The 27,103-nt window shown below is 42.9% G+C and overlaps 1 protein-coding gene across 2 annotated transcripts; it reads right to left on the minus strand.

Annotated features, from left to right (window-relative positions):
• Nucleotides 1-1,947: 1,947 nt before the first annotated feature.
• si:ch211-149e23.4 (uncharacterized) lies at nt 1,948-19,829 on the minus strand. Of its 2 annotated transcripts, none has more exons than XM_062553034.1 (15): nt 19,701-19,829; nt 15,603-15,911; nt 15,132-15,440; nt 12,331-12,624; nt 11,942-12,077; nt 11,479-11,648; nt 10,682-10,969; nt 10,169-10,356; nt 9,601-9,745; nt 8,907-9,197; nt 7,608-7,761; nt 6,424-6,602; nt 5,881-5,956; nt 3,837-3,864; nt 1,948-3,733 (listed from the first exon to the last, which is right to left on the minus strand). In XM_062553034.1, exons 1-15 carry the CDS (start codon nt 19,765-19,767, stop codon nt 3,578-3,580), a joined length of 2,790 nt encoding a protein of 929 aa, XP_062409018.1. In that variant the 5' UTR covers nt 19,768-19,829; the 3' UTR covers nt 1,948-3,577. The 2 variants fall into 2 exon arrangements, with proteins under 2 accessions (XP_062409018.1, XP_062409017.1); XM_062553033.1 differs by having other exon boundaries at nt 10,157-10,356.
• Nucleotides 19,830-27,103: the final 7,274 nt, after the last annotated feature.

The following is a 27,103-nucleotide window of genomic DNA, read 5'->3' on the forward strand; positions in this document are numbered from 1 at the left end:
AGAACAGCAACAGATGACTTTAGAAAAATGAAAAAAAGGGCAGAGCTCATCAAAGGTGCTCCTTCAGTATTCGACCACAACAGATACATAGGTGGTTGCAAAATGTCACATCTAATGCAATGACTAGTACCTTACAAATGTTCTTCTCCAAACAAAATACAAATATTATGGTAAATGATGTATCTCCTCCATTGTCCAAATTCCCTGCTACAGATGACAGAGAAAAGAGGCCTTCGTGACTCCATTCTGTTGTGGACAGGCAGTCAGAGTGTGTTTGTGGTCCCTTAAGGGTTAACCACAGCAAGTGCTGTCTGCTACTGCTGAGCTCCCATCACTCCTCCTCAGGGAATGAGTCTAAATTGCCCTCTTAGGACTGATGCCTTACAGTGGCCTAATGACCCCTCCCACAGTGACCATCATCTTGGTAAACAGGCGTACTGTATTGCATCAGCTTGCTCTTCATTAATGATCTGTTATGTACAATAACACAGATACTAATCATGTACTGTACTGCTGCAGCAATTTCAAGAGAGTTTCAGGAATCTTTTTTCAATTTCATTTTCTTATGAGTAAAACAAACAGACAAGTGACTCCATTTCACATTATCATGTAATCCTACATGAACAATTTTTATTTAGAAAAAATTAGAAAGAAAAAAATCAAGGATATACACTATATCCTAGGACACCTGTTTTGTCAAATGTGTTTTGTGTTGAGTGCATCAGTAGCTGATTAAATTAAATTAATATTGTTGTCATATCACAAACAGTTAATGATGTGTTTGTGATATGACAAATATAGAGCAAAGATATTCTGCAAATTGGGTATAGTGTTAAAAAATTTAACGGTTCCATGTGACTGTTACCATAGTATACTAGGACATAAATTGCTATCTAGGTACCATCTATACTTTTCTATATTCTCAGTTTGGACATAAGAATCAATGACTGTATCAATCTAATAATGGCCATTAACAAGTGACCAAATGACCAACATCCCATGTGAAGAGAATGAACCATGATGAACCATTTACACTACAGTACATGACCACAGGGACATCATCAAGCATAGTCAGAGCCTGCGCTGGGTTGCTCTCCGTCATCCCCAGGGAAAAGGTGTGTCATAAACATGGTCATTTGCCACTGAGGGGACACTACAGAGATTTTTTCTAAAAATAGTGACCCAGAAACCTGTTGGTTGTATCACTTTAGTTTACAATAGCAAGGCATCACTCTAGAATTATTCCTAACCACATAGCCTACATAAACCAACCTGTTGTTAAAGAAATAATAATAAAAAAATGGATGATTGAATAGGCTAAGTGAGATAAAAATATGAATCTAAAACTTTGCATTTCTGCATTAGCAGTAGGCCTCATCTAATTATGTAGTTCATTTTTCATACATTAACTACTTTATAGTTGTGACATATTTATTGTGCCACTAGTTCACTTGTCTATGATGGGTAACTAACTGATGGTTAATCACATTTAATTATGATGTTGGAGAATATTCAATAACATGAGATTACACATGTCAATTCTTTATGACAGACCTCTGTGAAAGCCTTCTGTTTAAGACAGGTGTGTAAGTGTAGTACATGTTCTCTCTGTGACTAGTGATGGTTTAGCTTAACAAGTTTAGCTTGAAAGACTTAGTCAGTTCACCAACAGAGAAAGAGTTTAGGGTCCCCACTAGATGGCAACAGAGAGACACATCTCACTGAGCTGTATACTGTATCTATATAAATGTTTCCAGATTTATATGTATGCTGGGAACAACAACTCTGTATGAGTGTGTGAGAGAAAGACAGCTTGTGTGTGTGTGTGTGTGTGTGTGTGTGTGTGTGTGTGTGTGTGTGTGTGCGCACGTGTGTGTGTGTGTGTGTGTGTGTGTGTGTGTGTCTTCATGCATGTTCTCATGTGTAATAATGAAGAAGTGCTTTACATCATGATACTTTATTGAATATCTATTGAAAGGTGAAATACAAAAATAAGTCATATTGAAAAGTAAACCCAATACGATGTAATTCAAGCAGCACAAAACATTATCCTATATACTGTACCTTGGAAACAGTTGCACGTATAAAACATAAAAAAAAGCATGTCATCAACCTAAATGAAGAGATTAAGTTTAAATTTCACTAATATTCCTGAGATATGTTGCTACAGTATGCAAAGCGTACAAAAGCTTCATAGTCGCAAATACAGCTACATCTTCTGAACCTGTGTAACCCACAAAACAGCAATACAGGCACAGTAAGGGTTATTACATGATGCAATCATTGCAAAAAAAGAATTCAGAAATAGCTGTCCATGTTGCAAAAAGTTAAACAAAAAAAAAAAACGTTCATAATGTAAAAAGTTCAACAAAAATAGACGTTCATAATGTAAAAATGTCAACAAAAATAGATGTTCAAATGGCAAAATGCTCATCAAAATCACATTTTGTGCATACAATAAATCGTTTATAGACTGTCAGAAGAATGTTCCCTCTACTTTGGTGTCATTCACATTCAATATATCTGTAATACCTTTGTGATGCTATGTAAACATTAACAACACCTGTTCAGAAACCTTTCTATAAGGATAATAAAGATCAGCCAAAAACAAAAGTCACATTTGTGCGGTCACGGTCGACTGATAACTGTGGACTCTAACTGTGGACTTGTTCATGCTAACTGTGAGTTAAAATCATTAGTACTTCTGCGATGTTCAACACCTGCTTGAAACCACAGGTTTCTTCTCAAGGTTAGTAAAGATGGGCCTGAAACATGGAAAATACTGAAGAAAATAAAGCTGCTATATTGCTACATGTGTTGTTAACAAAATGGTGTGCAAAAATCCCTCCGTTCTCCCAAACAATGAACTTACATTATTCATGTCAACTTCATTATTAATTTGGAGTAGATCAGTAATACTTCTGTGATGAAACGTCTCAGACTGTTATCCTCTTTAATGCACTGGTGTAGGGAATCAGTTAGTTGTCCTGTGATATATATGTACAAACCATTCTATTCTATACTCCACTAGGATGATCATGTGACCAGTGTAACTGGTGACCCCCTGACCTCTGATCTCCGACCCTTATTTCTGAAAGTTTCTGGTTCCCTCAACTTCAACGTTGGTCACATTCAAACCCCAAAATTGTAAACCTATACTCAGTAATCTCACTGTGGCCATGTGAAAGCGCAGAAACACCTGTTTTAAAATTGAGGACTTTTCCTCAGGATAATGAAAACCGTTCCAAAACAAAAAAAAAAGGACTTACAGTAAATGTATAACCCTGACTGTGACAAATCTGTAGTCAACAGTCACATCTCACAAAATGTTTTATTTTTAATTTTTTTCTAAAATGACCGCTCTCAAAACGTCTACTCTCTTACTGTACTTCTGCAGAAAATCGGCAGCACTTCTGTGAAGGTATGCAAAACTCTCAGACCGTGGTCTTTTAAACCGCCGCACTTCAGGTGAAAACCAGTTGCACTTCTGTGATGTTACGGAATACCCTTAAGCTTTGGTCTTTAACACGTTTCAGTAGAAAATCAGCTGCATTTTTGTGATGTTACATAAAAACTCTCAAACCGTGGTCTTCTGCACGAGGACGATGGAGACCAGCTCAGCATACTGTTGACCTTTAACCCCAGGAAGTGCAGCTTTCTTCAGCTCTGGAGAGCGCGGGTCTTGCATTAGAGATGTCAGGGTGGCAAGGGACTCACGTTTCTTGCGGCGGTCCTGGAAACAATATTGTAGCATATTTATTAAACAATTTATTATATGATAATCAATTTGTGCATCATAGAAAGTCAGGCCTTTAGAGAAAGTGAGAGACACATACCTTTTCTACAGGCGGGACATGTCTCTTGCTACAGAAAGAGGGAGAGAGGAAAAGTCATGTGTTAGAATAACAATACAGATTTGTTCAAAGATCAGAGTGGAATGTGACAGTTTAGACCATGCACTCTTAATTATCTTCTCTACACACGTACACACACACACACACACACACACACACACACATACACACACATACATACACACACACACACACACACACACACTTGGGCACTTGCATAGACATCAGCAAGAACATAAGTAAATAATTCACTGATAAATTTTTTTAAGACTTGCAGAACCAAAAATGTCCTCTTGAGGGTACTATTGTCCACATCAGGGATTGCTGTCCCGCGCCTGACGCGCCAGCTCAGATTACTAACGGAGAACTCTCTATGCCTTCATTCATACAGCACCAGCTCGTTAACCACGACCTTTGTTTTGTAGAGATCACTCCCAAAGCAAGAGCCAAACATCACGCCGCCAAAGTCTGGCCAGGCCAGACCTGCCCGTGACGGTGAAGCTGACGCAGATCCCGAAATAGAGTTCCCCCCCCCCCCCCCCCCAAAAAAAAAACAAAAAAACAAATACACACACACACACACACACACACACACACACACACACACACACACACCCATGGGAGAACCTGTGCTTCCTTTGTCTGGCCCTGTCCCACTGACCTTCCAGAGCTGTGCACAGTGAGAGAGAGAGAGAGAGAGAGAGAGAGAGAGAGAGAGAGAGGCAGACAGACAGACAGAGACAGACAGAGAGAGAGGTAAAAGTAGAGAGAGAGATATAGATGTAGAGGTAGAGAGAGAGAGACAGACAGACAGAAAGAGGTAGAGAGAGAGAGAGCCTCCTCCCAGCAGACTTGACTGTAACAACATCAGGAACAAACAACAGCACACTGAGGCCACCTTGACCAATAAAAACACTCTACTTTATTCCGGTGTCGCGACAGTCCACTGCACAACCTAACAGTGATTGAGTTGCTAGGTGTTCCATGGGATCTCCCCATTCTGTGTGCTTGTTAAGTTAGATTATTTGTTGGACTTGCAAGCAAACACACCTTACAGAAATAGAGCATATCTGTCTTTCATGACAGGCCTCTGACTATTATTAGGTCCAGGATGCACCAGGGACAACTGAATGCAGACAAATAGCAACCTCCTCGGCTTATACACCAAGAAGGACATATAAGTGCAATACTACCACCTATAGTATGAGATAAATCCAAATGATCCATTGTGCCTGCCATTAAATAATGTAATAGGCACTAAATGTACAGACAGAGGCCTGTTTTTGTCAGAGGAAATGCTCACTCTGTGGTTGAGGTACTGTCTGAAGCTGTGTGCTGTGACCACAGCATCCTGTTTGTGAATAGCAGAGCATCGCTGTTGGTTTGCTCGAAGACCACAGTGGAGATCAGGTGAGCTCCGCCAGGTTTCCTGTTTGTGTTCTGCTCTCACCTACCTACAGTACGTGCTTCACAAGAGACTACCAGCGGCTGGCACTGGCCTGCTCCACGCCCAGAGTCAACCCTGACTGGACACTGGGGAACTATCCGAAGCTCAGCGAGGGGGGACCCAAATATAGTCCTGCGTCTATGTCCCGTGCACGCGGCGCATGACGAGAATTGCATCATTAACGTGGCACTAAGGGGGCTATCACGTGCCTGCCAACATAACATATGTGACCGCATGTCAATGACGCACTTCTTCGACGCGCGAAGATGTGCACGGAGGAGTTTGCCACTTCCTTAATGCGGGCATGGTGGAGCTGTGGTATGGTCACCGGCTGACAATCGATCGACCCGAGCCGATTCGGCTAAAAATGTCTGCTAAATATCAGTCAACCGACCAAAAAAACAGTACCAGTACGGGGAACACCCCATAGAGACCGCACTGGAGCCACCTATAGAGTCCGTATAAAGTCTGAGGGAAACCCTTTTGGAGTACAGAGGATTGTGGGATATCCCTCTATGGAGTCAGTATAGATGGAACACTGCAAGGCATGTTGGGTAACCCTACTGTAGGTGTCCTTACCAGAAAACACACAGGGTGATGCCGAGGAAGAGTGTGATGGCCAGAGCAGTGGTGAAACAGATGATGATGAGGGCCACTGTGTGTGAGAGAGAGAGAAGAAGAAAAGAGGAGAAGAAGAGTCATCTCATGCAGAACATCCATTTAACGCAATGACATGTCAACTTCATAATCCTTGATTAAGGTGTGCCATGCATGCCCAATAATAGAAAGTAGGAAATTGTTTATGAAATGTGATGCATTTGTGCTCCAATCCAATGCAAACCATCTTAAATGAATTGTGAAGGATTAAAGCTGAAACTATTTTAGATACTGAATTTCAAGAGAAGACAAAAGTTAAACAAAAGTGCTGTGTAGACTTTTTCTATCCACAGATCACTGAATTGTGTCACCAAGAACCTGCTCACAAGTTTTAGAATGGCCAAGCCCCGATGATAAAGGCTTTTACTTTTAATTAAAAGAAACAAAAGTGCTGATGATCTAAACGCTAAAGTCTCATCTAACGAGCACCTCAAACAAACTCTATGAGGCCCATTTTGTACTCACCGTGCTGCACTGCGTTGTCAGTCACCTCCACCAGGATGTAGAGGTTGGTGCTGAGGTGGTGGAAGGATGCCGTGCAGACATACTGTCCAGCATCGCGCTTAGACACAGCCATGGGGAACTCCAGAACGCTGGTCAGTGCAGACGTCTCTCTCACTTGCAGTGCAGCTCCACCGTCTTTGCTGAATTAGGAGACACAGGATAAAGTTGGAGATATACAGTAGGAGTTTGCAAGAAAAAGTTGCAAGGCATTGTGAGCATTTCAATGTTGCATCTATACCTCGTTATGCCATACTACTTAGTTGTTTATGGAAAAAAACATCATGTAGGCAGTTAGAAGTGAGTAGATGCAGCTCTTCATCCAAAGCATAAGTGAAGTCCATAAAATTCATCCATGAATGAAATGGAGTGACTCTCGCTGTCTTGGGCTCTTAAAATGTCCGACATGGAGATATATTGAAATAAAGAAGTACAGCTTCATGCTTTTCTCATTTTCAGACTTACGAGCTTTTAAGTGCCACTGCTCCCGTGGCTCGAGTGGGACGCAACCCCTCCCTCACCACACCGACGCGCCTCATGATGTCTTAATTACACTTTATGACAGTTTTACGACGGCGCTCTTTTGTAAAACACCGCCATAAAACAACAAGAGTGAAAGCTCCCTCAGAGGGGGAACAATGAGCTGCAATTTATGACCCCCCTATAAAGCCCCAAATATTAGCTGAGCATCGACAAAACACCACCAACGGGGAACATCTTCCATCGGAGTCCAGGCCTGCCGGTGCGCAGTTCCCACACTTCATTTCTGACTTGTTTAAACTCAACGTTGTGGCTTCACACTCAGGCTCATCTTGAGGTGGCTCACTTTGAGTTCACGTGAGATTGAAAGAGCTGAATGGCATTATGAAACCTATTGTGACATTTTACTCACGTTAGAATGAGTATGATTACATGCAAAACCCATGCAACGTCGTTTTGATCATGCTGATAGTGATAGGGTGAGTCAACATGAGAACATGCCGGTCTCATGAATCTGTGAGAAATCAAGTATCACATCTCGTCATCAGTGCTGTGCTCTAATGGCCCACTGACATGGCATGATAAGACCAAACCACCGGGAAGTGGTTTATGTTTCTGGCAAAACAAACGGCTATAGCTTGCCGAGGCTCTTGAGAGCGGAGCGTTACCTGGAACAGACAATCTGGCTGTAGGGCACGTTTCCTTTGACTTGGAGAAGAATCTTCTGGTGGGCGAGATGCTCCTGCAGAGCAACTCTGTACACAACTACCCCATCTCCAGAGGCACAAGTGGTTTTGTTCATCACGCTCAGAGAGGAGATATCTGCATGAGAAGATGACAGGACCACAAACAGATCAGCAGAGAAGATAAAAGGAAGAAACAGACACACTGACACAAGCATAGACTTGGCAGGCAAACAGATATGACAGGTTGGTTTGAGTACCATCTATGAGTGGTTCTCTGCAATGTGCTAGGCTTTCAGCGTATTACTGCAATAAAATACAATAGGCTATTCCTTCCTACTTCTTTACAAATTTCCGCGGCTTAGTGTCATTTCTCAACCACAGCTGCGGTGGTGTGGTTGTGCATGCAGAACCCTACCCCTGAGCCTTCCCCTCATCACTCAATGCAAAGTTAGGTTGTTTTTTTTGGCATATCCCCCTAAGAAATGATGTATTACTGCAATAAGATTTTTTTTTTTATTGCATCCAACTTTGTTAAAAAAAAAAAAGTCAAAAAGTGTCACCATAAGTGTACTGATTCAGTGATCACCATCATAAAGTTACTGTAACTAAATGTGTGAGAATGATGCAGTCATCCAGAAAGGTGAAGGCCACATCCACAGTCCAGTGTCCTCACCCACCCCTGAAGCTGTAATATCCTGTCCTCTCTCTTGTCAGCACGTTAGGGAACATGAGCCGGAGAAGAACCAGAAAAGAGCGACAGGAAATTACTGACACCTAACGTTCCATCTGGGACAGGAAAGAACTGGCCAGGTACAGGAACTAAGTAGCACAATGCCAACTATGCACAGAGTTGTTTTTTTTTTTTCGTTCATTTCTTAATCTGCCATCCAAGGTAAAGTGGAAAGTGGGGAGACCTGCCAATGCGTTTGGTGCAGAGGAGCAGCGGAGGGCGGTATACAGGAGTCCAGCCAGGGCCACTGACATTTTGGGCCTTATGATGGAATATAATATATTGGGGCCCCCAACAATAATAAAGCTACTCAATATGTTCTCTTCTGTCTCCTCTCTTCCAGTGCCCCTCTCTCACTCTTGACAGAAACCCAAGAACCTTTCAGAGATATAGATTTTTGCCATTTAGACATTTACTATAGTCCACTACTAACTACAATGGTTTGAAGCATAATTGTTATTATCTTAAAAGCATGTAGATAATTGGTTGATATTGTGAGGATGGGCTGTGTGTCCTGGTTTGATGTGCTCTTGTCTGGAGTGTGTACTCACAGTACCAAGGGACGGTCACTACCCTCCTCTCCATGTTGCCGTACTTCTGGTGTATGAGGCAGGTCAGGGCACTGCCCTGGTGAAGTGGCAGGCGGAACTCGTATGAGGCGTTGGCTTTGAACTTTGACCCCTCACGAGCTGAGGATGACACCACACTTGCTACGGTGTTGTTGTCAGGGAGGAGCCAGGTGATGTTGGCGCCGCCTGACTCACTGGAGTACGCACACACGGCACGTACAAGAGGGGAGTAGCCACGCTCGCTCACCAGGAGGGCCTGGATCTCTGGAGGATCTGAAACAGAGGGTTGGATAATGAGAAAATGCCAAGTTAGCTCTAATTTACTTCAAATGCTCGTATTTCTGTATGTCGTTGATGATGAATTCATTAGTAAATACAATCTAATTTCTCAATTTGTACATTTTGTAGCAAGGGATGGCAAAAGTGATGTGTGTGCCCTTGAGAGCACTGAGGTGGCATTATCTATTACTTAGATATATGCCCTTTAATAAGGATATCCAACTTCACAGTTATCCATTACTGGTGTCCCCTAGCCACACCAGAGCACTAGAAGGTGACACTTAATTAAACTAGAAGGAGACAAATTAATGAAATCAAATTAAACTATTTCATTTAACACAATCAAAGTAATTAATTTAACACCTTAATTGGTGTATTGACAGATGTCTACATTCACCTGGAGCCTGAAGCTGGATCTCTCTCCTCTCGGGCTCCAGCAGACTCTGGTGACTCACCACACAGACCACAGTCTTCCCCTGATGCTCCGCCAAGGGCAGTTGCAGCACACTGCTGACCGCCACCACTTGCTCCTCCATAGAGGGCTGTGCAATTAATCCAATTAATCAATTAACTGTCAATTATGTCCTCCAATGATTATAAAAACAACATAATTAAAATGTAACGATTGCAACTAGGCTGCATTCTGTTGTACAACAATGCTCTTGTTTTTTTGTTGAGTTATGAATCCAGTGTACCCCTTTGTTTTACAGTTGTAACTGTTGTATCATGCATTTTCTTTATTTTGCATGCATTTTAATATGTGTTTGTTGAATTCTATTTAATTAAAAAAAAAAATAACAACTGTGAATCACAGTTATTAGAATCAGCTGATTAAGTGAATGGTTGGAACCAACAATATAGCAGGAGTTATACTCTCTGAAGCTGGACTTTTACACCTCTGATCTTGATGTACATAATCAGTTATGATTTTCGGCATAATCGAGCAGCCCCACCTCCACACCCACATCTTGTTCCTCGCTTCCCAGCAGCTCCACACCACCATCTGCCCCATGGCCAAGTTTGGTGTTGTCCCCAAGGAGATGCCAGGAGATGTTGGCTCTGGGTCTCACGCTCTCCACTCTGCACTCTGCCTCTGAGTAGGCCGAGCCCTGCCTCCACACAACGCTGAGCTGCACCGTTATGTTAGGATGAGCTGGAAACAGGTAAGCATGGGAAGCATGGTAAAGATGTAATGTTCATATCTGGAGATACCATGCGTATGTGATTCTACAAGTATGAAAGACTGTCGTCTTGGCAAAGATCTTATAACTGGTAACATTCAGCTATGTTGGGTCCAAGTTGGGAAAAATAAAGCTTCATTTCTTAAATTTTGTGGCGTGAGACAAACCCATTGCTTGCTTGGATCAATGCATGTTGTTATAATGTTTTAAAAGTGTGTTCATGTCGTATTTAACATTGTATAGCTAGTACAGTAACAGCATTAGCAAACATCTCTCTGATGTCGTTCTTGGACGTACCACATGCAGACAGCTCTATCTCCCTCCTCTCTGGGTCTTTAAACAGCTGATGCTCTACCAGGCACTGCACCCTGTACTCTTCAGGCATACAGGGAGGCAGGGTTAAGGTGGCCGTGGCGCTGTCTGATCCGTTTAAAGAAGTCGTGTTTAGTGCCTCCGCCGCAGTCAACCCTGGGGGCAGGGACCAGGAGACGTTCGGGGCAGGGACTGCGTCCGAGGCCGAGCACTCGACGGTGACGCTGTCCAGCTCTCTCCAGGTTTTCACACTTATGATTGGAGCTACAGGAGCTGAAGAGAAGAGTTGTGATTCAGAGCATGACAACAAAACAATAACAAGACCACAACTTTAGGCCAGAGAATTCACTGTGTTTAATAACTGTGGAACCATCTGTAATATTCAATATGTGTGATGGGAATAATCCAGAGGTGGAGAGTCACTAGTCAACTGATCCTGACTGAAAGCCGCCGCAATCCACGGCAAAATTTTTGACTGGCAAGTATTGGCGCTGGTGGAATATAACTGAATCGTAATCTAGGCCTACACAGCAGCAGCGGCAGAATCTGATGGCGTGGGGAGTTGCACTGAAAACAATGTAAATCTAAGGTTAAACGAACGCTGAAAACGTAGTTCGCCTCACTCATATCGGCACCAATGTGATGGTGAACACACAGTGAACGCACAGTGAGCGGCACTAATAAGAATCATCTGGTTTAGTGAATGGATGAAACAAATACCTTGGAGGACTTTCTGAGCCAACGTTATCCACCTCTGCAATAATCTATAAAGATGGACTTACTGGGTGCCTGAACCCCTGGTTTAACACTGACGTCCAGCTGAGTAGATGCTTTGTGTTTGGAGAAGGAGGCCTGGCACTGGTATTGCCCAGCATAGCGCTGAGCTATTGGGCCTCTGAAGGTGAGCTCATCACCTTCCAACTCCACACCATCTGGAAGAGAAGAGTCATCTCTAAAGAGAGAGAGAGAGAGAGAGAGAGAGAGAGAGAGAGAGAGAGAGAGAGAGAGAGAAAGGGAATAGAGTGAATATATACTCATTGACAGTGATCAAAAACCTATACCTGCAAACAGCCTAATACCCCGGGTGTTGTTGTGTCTTCAACCAGAAGAGAAATCTGTTACCTTAAACCAGCTTCAAAACAAAAGGCATTCAAGTGGAGAAGCCTTGACAGAAGCTTAAAGTAAAGTAATAGGAAGCAAAGTTCTGAGAGTGATATTAAAGATGAGGAGAATGCCATCACTTACTTGGTGCACTCAGTCTGATAGCTTGGCACATCTCCCTGCACCTTCAGTGCCAAGGTCATGCCAGGCTCTCCCTCGTCCAGGGGAAGTTCATCCAGGGCAGTGCCATTGGGGTAAACCAGCTGAACAGATGAGAGAACTGTGGACAAACAAGAGATGGCTGTGTCACTGTGCGTGTGTGAGTGTGTGTGGATGCAATTTGAGCACACGCACAGAAACATGCCCTGCAAATTGTATCCACACAGACACATGCATCGCACGTGCAGTCATTTACTCGATTCAGCACTACAGGACAATTCCCCATTCAATCCTTTACCACAAACAGCTGTTCTCATCTCCCGATGAATAATGACCAAAACAAAAACTGTAACACTCGAAGCACAGGCACTCACTGTAGGTGGGCAGCGTCTGGGTAATCTCGATAGGGCTGGTGAGCTTTGGGTGGGTGACGACACAGGTGACATCTTCCCCCTCGTGACTCCCAACGGGGAACGAGACCGAACTGATGAGTGTGTGATCATCATCGCTCCGCTCCCGGGCCGAGAGTGTGTTTTCTCCCCCAGACAGTATCCATGCAATTTTGGGTTGAGGTCTCCCTCCCAGCGCGGTGCAGTTGACAACCCGCAATGCTCTCCCTCCTCCAGTCCCAGGATCCAGGCCCGTCTCCATGGTTACTTTCGGAGCAACTGTGCGTCAACAAAGACAGTATGTTTGTATTTTTGATCTTATTGATGTTTTGGGTGGTCACATTACTCACTCAATTTGCAACGACTGTGCAAAGAAGTCTGGATATCGAATGGTTTCCACATTCCCCCGGACTTTGACCACACACAGAAACATTTTTACGGGCACACACCTAGTTCGCTGGTGACCTCAGAGAGCTGTTAAAACGTTGAATCAGCTGCCCTGGGATCACTTTTTCCCTCTCGAAAAAATGTTTTTGAACTTCTCCTCCGAATAGAAAATGGTCTCGCCATGTTGTATTGCGATGACGGTATAAAGCCACAGCCTGTCTGACACACCTCTGGCAACCCAGCATGCCTTACCACCATGTGCTTGTCATCAGTACTACTCACACAAACACCATACCACTCAACCACTCACACATACGGACTAGCCTAAAATAGACAGATAATGTAGATAGACAGAGGGGGGGAGAGAGAGAGAGAGAGAGAGAGAGAGAGAGAGAGAGCGCTGAATTCTGTGTCAGACTTTTTTCAGTACTGCTAAGGACCCACAAACACAGGAAATCTCATTACTTCCTTTGAACTACTACAGAAAGGTTTGACATTATAACACACATTCTAATTCCTGAATTGGTTTACATGGAAATGCCTGCTCTAATGCTGCATGCAATTAGTATCACTAAATGTGACAACCTGAGTATCCACTGCAGAGCATCTTTAAAATAGGTGTGTAAGAGAGGACATTAACATCAGCACCACGCCGGTTCGGCTGGACTGAGGGTGAGAGAGACCCTTCCTGAGTCCAGACAAACCTGTGCCGGTTCTTTTAGAGTGAGACCCTTCTTGAGTCTAGACAGAGCTGGACCTCCGGGGTTGTGGAGGCACAGCTCCAATCCTTCACCTGCTCCAGCAGCTGGACGGAGGTGCAGCTGAGACCAGATGGCAATAACAGCTGCTTTCAGCTCCAACGCGGAGAGCAAGGTGCTAACAGAGCCAAAGTCATGGGTTCAAGACCCGAGGATCACACACACACACACACACACACACACACACACACACACACACACACACACACACACACACACACACACACACACACACAGTGATAACTCTGAATGTGAATTACCGGTATGTTATAATAATGTGTGTGTGTGTGTGTGTGTGTGTGTGTGTGGGAGGACAATTGTTGTCTTCAGGGTGTGCTCCACATTTAAGACAAAATGGAAAAAATGCTAAATATGCACAAGCTTCAACCCTTCCCCGAAACTATAACTTTTTACCTTCCTTGAGAGGGTCGAAGTCTTTACCCCTCCATAATTCACACCATTCTCATACTGATAACACGTATGTGTGCTGGGCTTTAGCAGATGCTCTGGTAATGACTGTCAATGTGAGTATGAAGGGAGAGTTAAGGCACCTTTTTTTCTGCCAAATCTCATTACAAGAGAAAGGTCACCGCAAAGATCCCCTTGGGCGTACGCAATAGAACAGATTAAGCAAGCAATACATCCAAGATCACATTTATTTATTTATTTGCTGTTATTATTTTGGGCAGAAGCGCAGATACAGAATGAGAGCCGGCTGTTTAGGCACCAGTGTGGTGATGGGAAGGGAGTCGGTCTGATCTCATCATGGCCACAGAGAGAGGGAGAGGGAGAAAGAGAGAGAGAGAGAGAGAGGGAGAGAGAGAGAGGGAGAGAGAGAGAGAAGTGATGAATGAGGTTTCTCTATGGCCAGACAGACGACTGCAGGAGCTAATATACCCACAGGAAAACCAAGCAGCTCAAACTCAGCGAACACCTGGTTCGCTTCCACAAAGGCAGTCATCTGTACAACTATGCACACACAGCAGAGAGAGAGAGAGAGAGAGAGAGAGAGAGAGAGAGATAGTGTGAGAGGAAGAGAGAGTGAAAGACAGAGAGGAGGGGAGATACAGGAGCAAGAGAGAGAAAGAGAGAGAGAGAAACTAACAGTGTGTGTGTCTGTGTGTGTGTGTGTGTGTGTGTGTGTGTGTGTGTGTGTGTGTGTGTGTGAGAGAGAGAGAGAGAGAGAGAGAGAGAGAGAGGGAAAGCGAGGGAGGGAGAGAGAGAAAGAGAGTGAGAGAGAGAGAGAGAACTAATGCCTCAGAGCATATTTTAATGAGTCTGCATGCGTGTCAGATTTGGAGAACCTGATGAGAATGAAGTGGTGGGAAAGAAAGACCGAAGAGACACGGGAACACCGCAACAGAGACAGGAACGGAAAAAACAAACACATACAAATCAAACCTCAAAGGAAAACAAAACAAAACAATGCTAAACACATTGACACACACCCACACCCACACAGAGAGAGAGACACACAGACACACAGACACACAGACACACAGACACACACACACACACACACACACACACACACACACACACACACACACACACACACACACACACACACAAACACGCACACAGACAGACAGACAGACAGACAGACACACACTCAAACACAGGAAGCAGCTTGCAGCTCACCGAAGGTTTGCACCTGAGCGGTCGTCCTCTGTGGCTCAGATAGGGCTGGGTGCTGCACCAGACAGTCTACGCTGCTCTCGTCGTTCAGCTGGGTGGGGAAGCGCAGGACGCTGGCAAGAGAGAGGGTACCGTTGGCATGATTGGCACTCTCCGTCTGGACAGAGAAGACATCGGCGCTGGGGGCATTGCCGTTGATCTCCCAGCTGATGTGTGGCGCTGGCTTGGCGTTGGTGGCAGTGCAACTCACAGACTGGTACTGAGTGCCATCCACAGTCTCCTCCTTCGTTTCAACATTGACATCTGGCCTGACTACAAGACACATGTGCTGACTGTGATTCATTCATTCCATTCAGAGATTTGTTATTAAGATTATAGAGTATGCATGGGATTGACTACTGAAATGTTGTTGTCCTGTAAAGACAAGAATAGGCTTAACTGATCATGTGTCATCATGCATATGTTCCCACTTACCCAAGACAGTGAGAGAGACGTGGCTTTCCAGTTGATCTTCATAAGTGCTAAACTCACAGGTGTACACGCCCTCTGCATTCAGACTGTCCACGTGCAACTTCACCGTCAGATTAGAAGCCGATGCTGGTGCAGAAAAGCCTTCTCTATTCATCGACCTCACGCCGTTGTAACCTGCCAGCTTCTTAGAGCCGCCGAGGCGTTTCCAGAATGAGTTCAGCAGAGATTCATTGCCTGTGTAGAGGCAACGCAGGTACACATCCTCGCCCAAGATGCCAGTCACGCTACTCTCGAAGATTATGCGGTCTCCATCTGCATTTGACCATAAAGAAAGATTTTGTTTTAGATATTTCATGTGAATTATTGATGCTTCATAGCCTATTACAAAAGGCCATGTGTACTGTAGCCAACCCAAATGTAACTGCTTGAGCTTTCTTCAACAGTTGGAAGGAGAGAAAACATCACTTTACCAGGTTATGAGAATACATGCTATTTCTGTATCAAATACATATGGCCACTGCGTATATTAAGCAATTATAGCAACGAATGATTGTAGTTTATTGGTGCAAGATAAAATTTGACTTTATTGTGGACCAGCATTGGTACAATTTTGAACAAAAAGCATTTTTGGCGTCTATTCCAACCATGTGTAAGCGCAAGTTGAGTGAAACTATTCAGTCTGCCTTTGAACTGTTGCATTGTCATATTTCAGACGAGAATGGTCCCGTTCGGCTGTCCATCCAATGGTCTTTGGAGGCCCCCCCAAAACTTCCCCTGGATCACTTGCGCTGACCATAAGCCCTCTAAGCAATTACTAGCAAGCTGTTTGGCCAGACAACAAAACCCTTCCATTTGGAACCATTTAAGGTCAGAGGAGGGCTGATCAACAGGCCTCTATGGCTGCATTAAGCCTTTGTACGCAGGATAGCATTGCCTTAATCCTCCGGTCTTTATTGAATTTCAAACTTTGTGCAGCAGAGTGCTTTGGCTACAACCTTTTATTTACCTATGTATTGCCTTGGAAACCCGATTAGCGTGTTATTGCTGCGTAGGCTTACCCCTGACACCTGCCGACAGTGAAGCGGGTGTATCCCTCACTCTCTACTTGAAGCTGGTGTGTGGTGAGCATTATTCTGATGCATGATGTGCTTCACCCAGGTGAGTGCTACACATCGGGGCTGGTTAGTGAGGTTCCACCCTAACGTAAAATGCAGAGACGCATCACACCATGCCATACGCAGATATGCAGTGTTACACCTGTGCAGAGATCAATGCCATGTCCATGTTAAATCTGACCTCAGGTCCGTGCCAACTGATGCTTGTGCTAAGTGAGCAGCTAGCTTTGAACTGCAGGGCAGCTGAGTGAAATGCAGAGCTAAGAATAGCTGTTGAAAAATGTCTGCTCTCTCCATGACACCTGACAAACACTGGCCCGCTCCGGCCCACGAAGATTTAGTGAATGCCTCCATTAGCCTAATGACAGTGATGAAATGAAGGTGACTCAAAATGGCTACCTCCTTCCTGCTGATGTTTGTTGACATGCAAACATCCTGACTTTATATCCTCACACTAATGAGGTCTGTGACTTTTTGCTGACGTGTAATAACACATAAAACACACAAACCCCAACCCCATTCCCCAGAATTGCATTTAAGTCACATTGTGGGTAACAGTTTTGATGACTCTGAGCCTATTTAGTGTGAATATCCTGTCAAATTCAGTATGGTACCACCTTTCCTGCCAGCTTTGGTCTGTGTGCTGTATACTGTCTTACTGCAAGAAAGACTGAACACTGACCAGAACCAAATTCCTTGTTTGTGCTAACTCATTTTTTGACCCAATTAATCTAATTCTAAGTATCACCAGCAGAGTCCTGAGGAAAGGTGCCACTTGTTTACATTGTTAATGAAAAAATTATTCTAAAGATAAAATGTGACTGACAATAAACAATCAAACCAGGAGACCAAGAAAGAGAGAGAGAGAGAGAGAGAGAGAGAGAAAGAAAGAAAAACAATGGGCAAGGGTTGTGTCACACTTTGTCATATGGATTTTACTGTTCTGAAAATGGAAAAGATATTATCCATATAAACCTATGAAACTTATTATTTGCCCTCACAAATTACTGGCGAAATGAAATCCAGCCAAGCATAATAGTGGAACACTTGGACAATAAACCACTGAGGGAAAAAAAATAGGACAATTGAGTGAAAATGTTTTGTTTGGGAGGATGGAGGCATCCAAAGGCTTTCATTATCCTTCAGCCCACAGGTGAACAGACAGCAAAACACAAGAGAGCTGCAGCAATAATAATAAAAAAAATCACAACACAACTGCATCAACCAGGTGTAGCAGTCAAACTAGGTCAAACAGGCTACAGACACAGATTGTGTGTACAGCGTCACATGACATGTGGTTACATCTAAAAACCCCACTCTTGGCATGGTTCCAGCACACACAAACGTACGCACGCACAGGCACACACAAACACACACACACACACACACACACACACATAGACATACATGCAGATACACACACACACGCACACGTGCGCACACACACACACACACACACACACACACACACACACACACACACACACACATACAGTATATACACACACGCGCACACACACACACACACACACACACACACACACACACACACACACACACACACACACACACACACATACACACGCACACACGCACACAGGCAGAGACGCACACACATAAACACTGGCACCACCTATCCTTGCACATCATGCCTGTTTAATAGGACAGTTTAACAGACCTACGCAACACACTAGACCCTCTCTGCAGGAAATGCAGCCATTAAAAGTACAAAAAAATAAAAAATAAAACCCAGACACTAAAATAAGAATGAAATAAGAAATGAGACTGAAACTTGCGTGGCGCTATGAAAGCAGCCCCAGTGACTTGTCCAGCAGCACTTCTGCTGCTCTCTCCTGCGGCTAACAAGAGAGTGTCTAGCAAGAGCATCCTGACTCCAGGTTAAACAATATAAATCAGCATATAAAATACAGCATCGTAAAAAAAGCCATGACGACATTGATGTCGATGATGATGATGAAGATGAAGATGAAGATGGATAGCACTGAGGCGAGTATAGAGGCCTGAGAGAGGAGCCACAGACCACCAGTCTGATCATTTGTCACTTTTCAGTCACTCAGGAGCTCAGAGGGATAGAGCAAGAAAACACAGATAGAAAAGGAGGACTAAGATAGATGGATAGATAGAGAGAGAAAGAGAGACATTGACAGACTGAGAAAGAAAGGAAAAGAGAGAGAGAGAGAGAGAGATGATAGAGAGTAAGAAAAATAGTCAGATAAAAGAAGAAACAGAGAAAGAGAAAGAGAGAGATGATTAAGATGGCACAAGAGCGCAATAGAGCACTGACTGTCAGGGCTTCCCATCTAACATAAACCTTAAATCTGTACCTGTCATATCTAGAAAAGACAAAGCGTTTTCAGTAGCCAGAAAATGTACTCGAAAGCGACACCAGCAGCCCCATATCTCTCTCTTGGCTTGACTTAGACTCTCTTAATGACCAGTGTTAGGGAGTTGGTTTCAGCACTAAACCACCATTAAAAATGCAAAATTTACACATTTGGGCTTGTGTTAGATTCAGTCAGGCATGTAACTGTATATTCCCAATGCACTCATTTTTCTATTTTATGAGGTTAACATTCTGCTTGTGACTGAACCCTAGCCTGGTCACTAATAAAGCATAACATTGTTCTGCAAATTACAACAATAGCTAAATGCATCAGGAACAAAAATGTCCAAATTTCCTATGGTTGCCTCATAAAAAGTTGATGCTGGGCACAATCAAATTTCTCTAAAAAAGGTTTCTAATATACTGTGTTTATTAATTAATTGCTTGTTATTCTTCATTTTAAATCTGATTTTGGAGCATGGTCAGCTTCTGCTGAGACAAGATGCCATAATGGTTTACATAATGCAAAGAGGACTAATAAAGTAATCCAATAAACCTAAGCCTTGCACACACACACACACACACACACACACACACACACACACACACACACATACACACACACCTGGACACTGGACTTACCCTGCATATCTGAGCTGAGTGCTGGACTCAGGAGAAACCCTAAGATCATAAGCACTGAGGGTCCCATTATTGTGTCATTTGGCAAGAGCTGACTGCCAACAGGTTTACACAGATCTGTCCCCTGCACATACACTAGAGAGAGAGAGAGAGACAGAGAGAGAGAGAGAGAGAGAGAGAGAGAGAGAGATGGAGAGAAAATAGAGTGAGAGTCAGCTGGGAGGTGTGAGTACATGTGTGTGTGTGTGTGTGTGTATGTGTGTATGTGTGTGTGTGTGTGTGTGTGTGTGTGTGTGTGCTTGTGCTTGTGTACTGTATGTGTGCGTGTGTCTGTGTGTGTGTGTCTGTGTCTGTGTGTGTGTGTGTGTCTGTGTGTGTGTGTGTGTGTGTGTGTGTGTGTGTGTGTGTGTGTGTGTGTGTGTGTCTGTGTGTGTGTGTGTGTGTGTCTGTGTCTGTGTCTGTGTGTGTGTGTGTGTGTGTGTGTGTGTGTGTGTGTGTGTGTGTGTGTGTGTGTGTGTGTGTGTGTGTGTGTGTAGGCATGCGTGCATGGGGGTGTGCGTCAGTGCCTTTAACCCCAAACCCAAAATAGGCTAGTACAGAAAAGCCACACTCTGCTCTGCCGTGTTTTAAACTCATTTTCCTGCTCTCTGACTTCACATTTACTTTAATAAAAACAATACTTAGGATAATAACACATCAATGATGTTTTATCCATATGCAGAAAGACATTATTAGCATTCACTGTTTGACCTTGGTGCCTTTTTGCAATAAGAAACAAAAAAACTTTCCATTTCTGCCACACTCTGCCATTCTGTATGTTAAAGTCACTATGTATGCAGTACAAAAAGGTGCCATATAGAACTATATTGCATGCTTCATATGGCACTCCTACATGGTTCTTTAAACCATTTTGAACCCAAAAGGGTTCTTTAAAGCCAGCATGGTCCTACAGTATATAGCATCCCAAGAACCATTTTTTGCACACATACATGTTGCACACATTTTGCCTCATCTTTGTTTACTTCCTGTTTGTGCATCCATGACAGCATGCATTTTTAAAGGACCTTCAAGGATCCTCCACAATGACAGTCAGCATTTTCAGCCTGGTCTGACCTCACCTCACCTCTTAGACATTTAAAGCAGTGGCTGAGAATGAGACAGTGTGGTCTAACAGCTACATTTCCACCTTGCTTCTGCAGGAATCCCATCCGCTAAAAGAGATGTTGCACTCTGTGCTTTCGTTGTACGCATTATCTCTCCATTTCACTTTCTCACATCATCATGTCTATCATCGTCCTTCATTCTTTCTCTCTTTCTTTCCTCCCCTTTATCTGTCCATCACTCTTTCTTTTCTCGCTCATTCAACTTTCCCACATGAAATGACTCAAAAGCCCTCCCCGAACAACCCTCAATAACAGTTTTTTTCCACATTGAGTCAAACCGTGCTTCAGCTCTGTCTGTGCGTGTGTGTGTGTGTGTGTGTGTGTGTGTGTGTGTGTGTGTGTGTGTGTGTGTCTATGTCTGTGTGACCAGCCAAAGCCTCTCTCTTCCCAGCATGACGAGCATGGGAAAATATATTTGACTGACTCGTTGGGTCATTTCAAATATGGGCTACTATAAATTACTGTAAACAGACAATAATCCATTTTGCCTGCTAGACACAGGCAGCAAATAAGAATCTCACACAATCTTTAGACACTGGAACCTTAAGATATACAGTGAGGACCAGCCAATAGACACATCAGCAAAGACATGGGCAGGGCCAAGTGCATTTGTCTTTGGTTCAAATTACATGCTGTTGTGTCTCCTCTCCAGAATGACACAGTGGGATTCTAAAAACACTCTGGAACTATCACTGCATTTAATAGGACGTAATCTATGGGCAGCATATCAGACTGACTGTAAAAGTGTTATTGAAAAAAGTATATTTAATGATGTCTGTCTCATCATACACCAGAGGAATAAAAAAAGACACACTGTGTGGAACTGTCACTGCACTAGATCATAAGTGTGGCCTGGGAAACACATCAGACTCACTTGTGAGTGAAAATAGGCGCCATATTCAGTAATGTCTAAGGGTCAAAAACACTGTAGCCTGCTTTAGACAGTTTAGGCTATCAATAAGATAAAACAAACACATAGTTTAGCAGGCTAATTATATCTGAAGTAGACTAACATCATCTTTCAGACAATTATGAACAAAACATAAATAATAAGTAATATATAAAGTCCTTTTTTTATCTCGTAAAGAGATTACATTGTTTAATCAATTCACACACCTGGCCAAATGGGGTAAATAAAGTTGTAGCTACTGTATAGTTGTAGTCGGGAGTGTGGTAGCTGTAAATAGTTACGGCTACATCTAACAAAAAGAGCTTATTGGTAGCCTATACTATGTGACTCAAAATGTCACTGTCTGCGGCGGCTAATTTCGTTTGTGGTTTAAAGTGCAGTAGCCTACTAGCAAGCGTTTGATACATACTGTAGCTAATGACTATGATTTACCCCTCACGGTTTACGCTATGAACATGCCTTGTCATAAATCATTTTTTAATCCAATCCCATCAAGCATGTGTAAGTGATAGATAGATTTGCAGCTCACGAGTGACATTTGTGTGACAAAAGTGTGTGAGGCTGTAACCCTTTACATGTGGACATGGTTAAACAGTGCACACCTGTCGTGATTATATTGTGAGATTATATTCAGTGAGAGGATTACCACCACTGGTCAAATTAACAATTCGCCTCACAGATTTGGGGAATTAGGTAGCCTAGGCCTATATGGTTTATATGTGTATTGTTAATGCATTTGCAGGCATTGTGTAGTTATTATCATCTAAGAGTAGGCTTTAGCCTCTTCACTGGTATAGTTAGAATCAAGTCTTTGTGGTCTGTGCTGGGTTTAGCCTAATGTTATAGTTAGAGTCGTTATTTCGTTCAATAATGTCTAGCGTTCACACTGAGATGAAACTTCACTAGTGTTAATTTCCTTTTGAATATTCTGCAGCACTGTAGGCAACTGCCCCCAGCTGTGATGCAAGTGTCATTAGAAGTAAGTGTCATTAGAATAGGCTGTTGGCCAGTAGCCTGGTCTGTGTCTGAATAACTAGACAGTGCTGTTATGATGAGTGACCTATAAGAAAGCAGCATGAGTAAAGTAATGACATGGGGGAAAGCCAAATGAATGTGGTTTCCAACGGCATCTTCTTCACCCATTCACTGAGCAAACAAGATGACTCCCACTCTACGGCTAGCGTCTGGGTTTGAGGTTTTCAGCATTGCACCGTAGCAGAAGGTGCAGCGACTCGATGCCACCATGACTGTGCAGACACCACCACAGTCAGTCATAAATACCACTATGAGTATCGCTCACGCGTAAGACGCTCATGCTTCCAAGTAACTGCCATAGTCCGAGCCACACACCATTGTCAAAGTCAGTATTGTTTCTTTACTTAATGTTTTGCATATAAAACTGGGCTCATATTCCTATAAATTGTGGACCAGAGTTTACTGCTTATAAGATGGAAACAGCTCACATTCTTTATAACTTTCTCTCTTTCCCTCATTCGTTTTGAATCATTTGAAAATCAATCTTCATGTCAGTCAATAAAACAATGTTTTTCAGTAGTTTTCAGAGAGAGAGAGAGAGGGGGGGGGGGGCAGACAGAGAGAGAGAGATACAAGACATTGAGAAAGACATGCAAAATACATTGTAAAAGACGCGCAAAACCACAGTCTGTCAGTTTCTGAAGTAAACAGGAAGAGCCAACAGGCTGTGTTTCCTGCTCTTCATTCGATCCCTTTGTCTGCCCTGACGAAGACGGGTTGTGTGGCCTATGACACACTCATGCAACACACACGTCCACCCAGAGATACAGACCTCAGAGATGGATGACTGGTGAGGTGCTGACAGAGGAGATGGTTTGACATATTGTTTGAAAAAGTATACAAAATGATTCATTATCATGAAATGTTGTTTATTGATATAAACTCGGCCTACATAAAAATGAAAATAATACATAATGCAATTTATCACACTGTTCAATGTTACTGTAGCAACTTGAAGTAAAAAGCTTATTTGGGGGTGTCCTCATTTTGGCCTATTTGTCCTCATTTTTACAATAATAACAACAACAACAACAACAACAACATCAACAGCAACACATTGCATTTACAAAGCACTTTTCAGGTATCCAAAACACTTCACTTCTAGACACAAGTGTCCTCTTTTTCAGAGCCTGGTAAGTGGTCACCCTACTGGCCCACTTGTCCTCACTTTTACCACAACATCAACACATTACATTTACATAGGTCAGTGGTCAACCTACTGACCCATTTATCCTAGTTTTTACAACAACAACAACATTGCATTTACAGTATCCATCATCCATGCCGTTGCTGGCCATTTAAATCAGCATATCATGTGCTTCATGTAAATGCTTAGAGTAAGGGAAACTAATTATTGAAGGCATAAGCACCCATTCCATTACACAAAGGCTACAAGGTAGTACTCAGGGTCAGGCGTCGCTAAAAATGTCTCTCTCCTGTCTCTTGTGCTGTGTTTTTAGAACAACAGGTCTAAATGAATAACTAATAACTGATATAATTTGACAATGTTTGGACCATGCTTAGATAATATCCATCACAACATTAAATAACCATCCTAAATAGGATAACAGTCATGTAACTTAATTTCCAGTGTAGATTAGCTCGTTTTGACATGAGCAGAGGTAGCTTAGACCTATCTGCAACTACGTGTCACCTGACAGTACACTGTAAGAAAATTTCCCGTAAACAAAACAGGAATCAACTGGCAGCAGAGTTTCTGGGAATGTCCTGTTATTTAACACAGGTTTAACACTAAGTTAAAGGTGGGGTATGGGATTCGCAAAACGGCTGGCAAATTTTGAAAATACACAACTCAAATACCTTTTTCCTCCAAGCTGGCCCTATAACTCCATCCATTCGAAGAGCATGGACGCGCTTTCATGCACGAGCGAAAATTCAGATGCACAAGAGTGAGTCAAGCTAGGTACTCTTGACAGGGGTAGAGCTGTATAAAATGAAAAGCCAGCCCTGGCGTCTGTACAGCACTACAAGCTCTAGTCTCCATACATACATACAATCGCTCACATCAGCTTCCTCCCCAAGCAAGTTACTTAGCTAGCTAGTTCTACGTTCTTTATTCACCTCCTTCATGACCGTTAGATTGACAAACAAGCTGTAAAATGATGCTAGATGGTCTTGGATATAATTGGCTGGAGTTTTTTTTTAGCCCTGTCCGTTCCACAGATGATTGACGTGTTTAATTTCCATTTCAGTCCTTTCAACTCAGTGGCTGTACTGTAAGTGGGTTAGGAATAGGATTTCAAGTGATTTGCAAAAATGGCCAAAAAAGATAATCCCATACCCTACCTTTAATGTAAAATAACAACATTAAAGGAATAAAACACCCAAACATGAAATTAAGCCAGTCTCGGTCACCCCCAGAGTAAGAACAGGGAAAAAAAAACCCGGCTAAAATCCGTCCGGGCATTGTCCTGCTTTAGGAGCAGCGTTTTTAGCTTTAGCTTAGCACAGTTGCTGTAAATGAAGGGTGTCAGCTAGCATGCCCTCCAAAAAAAGTGACCGAGACATCTATTTTTTTTTCTAAATATATCTTGGGAGACATGTGTTCACAAGGAGTACAAATCATAATGCAAAATCGAATGAGGCTATTACCTGGGCAGATATTTACTTGGAACTATTTTCGGCCTCATCACAGGCGAAGCATCGCTAGAGAGGCCCAAAGTTCTTAGCAGCAGCACCTGAATATCCCGTGAAGTTCCAGTCGAACCTAGAAGTTGTTGGCGTTTTCAAGTGCTAGTGCTAGTGCAAGTAATCATTGAGTGTCCAACTCTGTGACACCGCCAAGGTGGCAGAAGAATGCTAACTGAGAAAGTTCACCTTGCTTTCAAGACAGAATACTATATGTACTCAAAAATATCCACATATTTTAATCATGGTCTTCTCCTCAGTGGTAATGCTGACAAAACTCTGAAAATCCCTTACACAGTCATTTTGCTCATCAGTTGTTCTATGACATACACATCAAAAGGCACAATAAAGAGTAATAGAGTAGAACAAAAGAAACATTAACTGCTGTAATTAGGACCATAACTTACATTTTTTTAAGATTAAACTCACATGTTATTGCGTTGACTTCAAAACCAAAGTTGAAACACTGTCAAGTTGAAAATGATCGCTTCATACTTACAGTTTCAGCTGAGGAATTGTTAGTGCAGTACTGTAGGTACTGTGCCAATCTCATAATCTGAAGTTATTTTTTTTTAAATCTAGGGTTGGTGTCTCTAAAACTTAAACCAGGGCACCGTTAAGTAACAGGAAGTTCCTGGAAACTCCACTGCCAGTTGATTCCTGTTTTTCTTTTATGAGAAATCTCCTTACAGTGTGCATTGAGACAAGGTCTCATTGGCATTTTTACTTAATACATGAATCGAAACTTGAAGAAAGGAACATTGGCATGTATTGTGGTAGATACGGCCATGTGACAACTAGAAACAGAATTTGAAGAAAGGGATACCAAGGACATGACCTCAGTGTCCCATGGTACTGTAGATACCGCCACGCTCACAGTTTATGGTCAGTAATGGGAACCGGATAACTCCAAAAAATCTCCCTTGGCCTTGTCTTTGTTGCCTTCATGATTTACTTTACGCACTCAAGATGCGCTCCCAATTAAATGGAGTAGCATGACGTTGAAATTATGGGGCCATCCATACGGAGACGCTTTTTGGTATTCGCAGATGTTTTGAATATTTTTTTTTTGGTCGATTGTCCAAACAAATCCTGTAAACGCATTGCCTGAAGACAGACATTTTTGAAAACTGGCTCCAGGGTGAAAACAATTTGAAAATGCTGCCCTTGCGTGTTCATTTGGACGGTGAAGTCGCATAATTGCGTATCGATGATGTCATCACCACACCCCTTGGCACAACTCCCAGTCAACATTTTCTTGTAGTTTACTCGCCTTGTGGTCAAGTGTGAGTCGCAGTAGCAGTTCAACTTCACTGTTGGCCCACGCCAAAGATCATTAAGGGGAGGAGCAAGATACTTCATGAGAAGCCACTTCCTGGATCGCAAGAGGGGGGGGGGGTCAAAATCCCCCTTTATGCAGAGCAGAGGCAGCAACTGTTCCATTGAAGTCTATGGACATAGATCAGAATTTCAACTATATGCTAAAATCTCCATTCTCTTGAGATAGGAATGTGAATTTTGGGCACAGTTTCATGACCCTCAACCCCTTCTGACCACTTCAGGTACCTTTTTAGCATTTTAGAGCATTCCCGTCTGGAGAAAATCGACTTTATATCAGGTGTGCCCCTCTTGTTTATTCTGCTTATGTT

The sequence above is a fragment of the Sardina pilchardus genome, chromosome 13 (genome assembly GCF_963854185.1).
Source record: "Sardina pilchardus chromosome 13, fSarPil1.1, whole genome shotgun sequence".
NCBI lineage: Eukaryota > Metazoa > Chordata > Actinopteri > Clupeiformes > Clupeidae > Sardina > Sardina pilchardus.

Coding starts and splice junctions, on each gene's coding strand:
- si:ch211-149e23.4 (XM_062553033.1), bottom strand. CDS start 19,767: ATGGGACCCTCAGTGCTTATGATCTTAGGGTTTCTCCTGAGTCCAGCA. Junction 9,746..10,156: donor AACAAGATGTGGGTGTGGAG/GTGGGGCTGCTC, acceptor TTAATTGCACAG/CCCTCTATGGAGGAGCAAGT. Junction 3,734..3,836: donor ATGTCCCGCCTGTAGAAAAG/GTATGTGTCTCT, acceptor TATTGTTTCCAG/GACCGCCGCAAGAAACGTGA.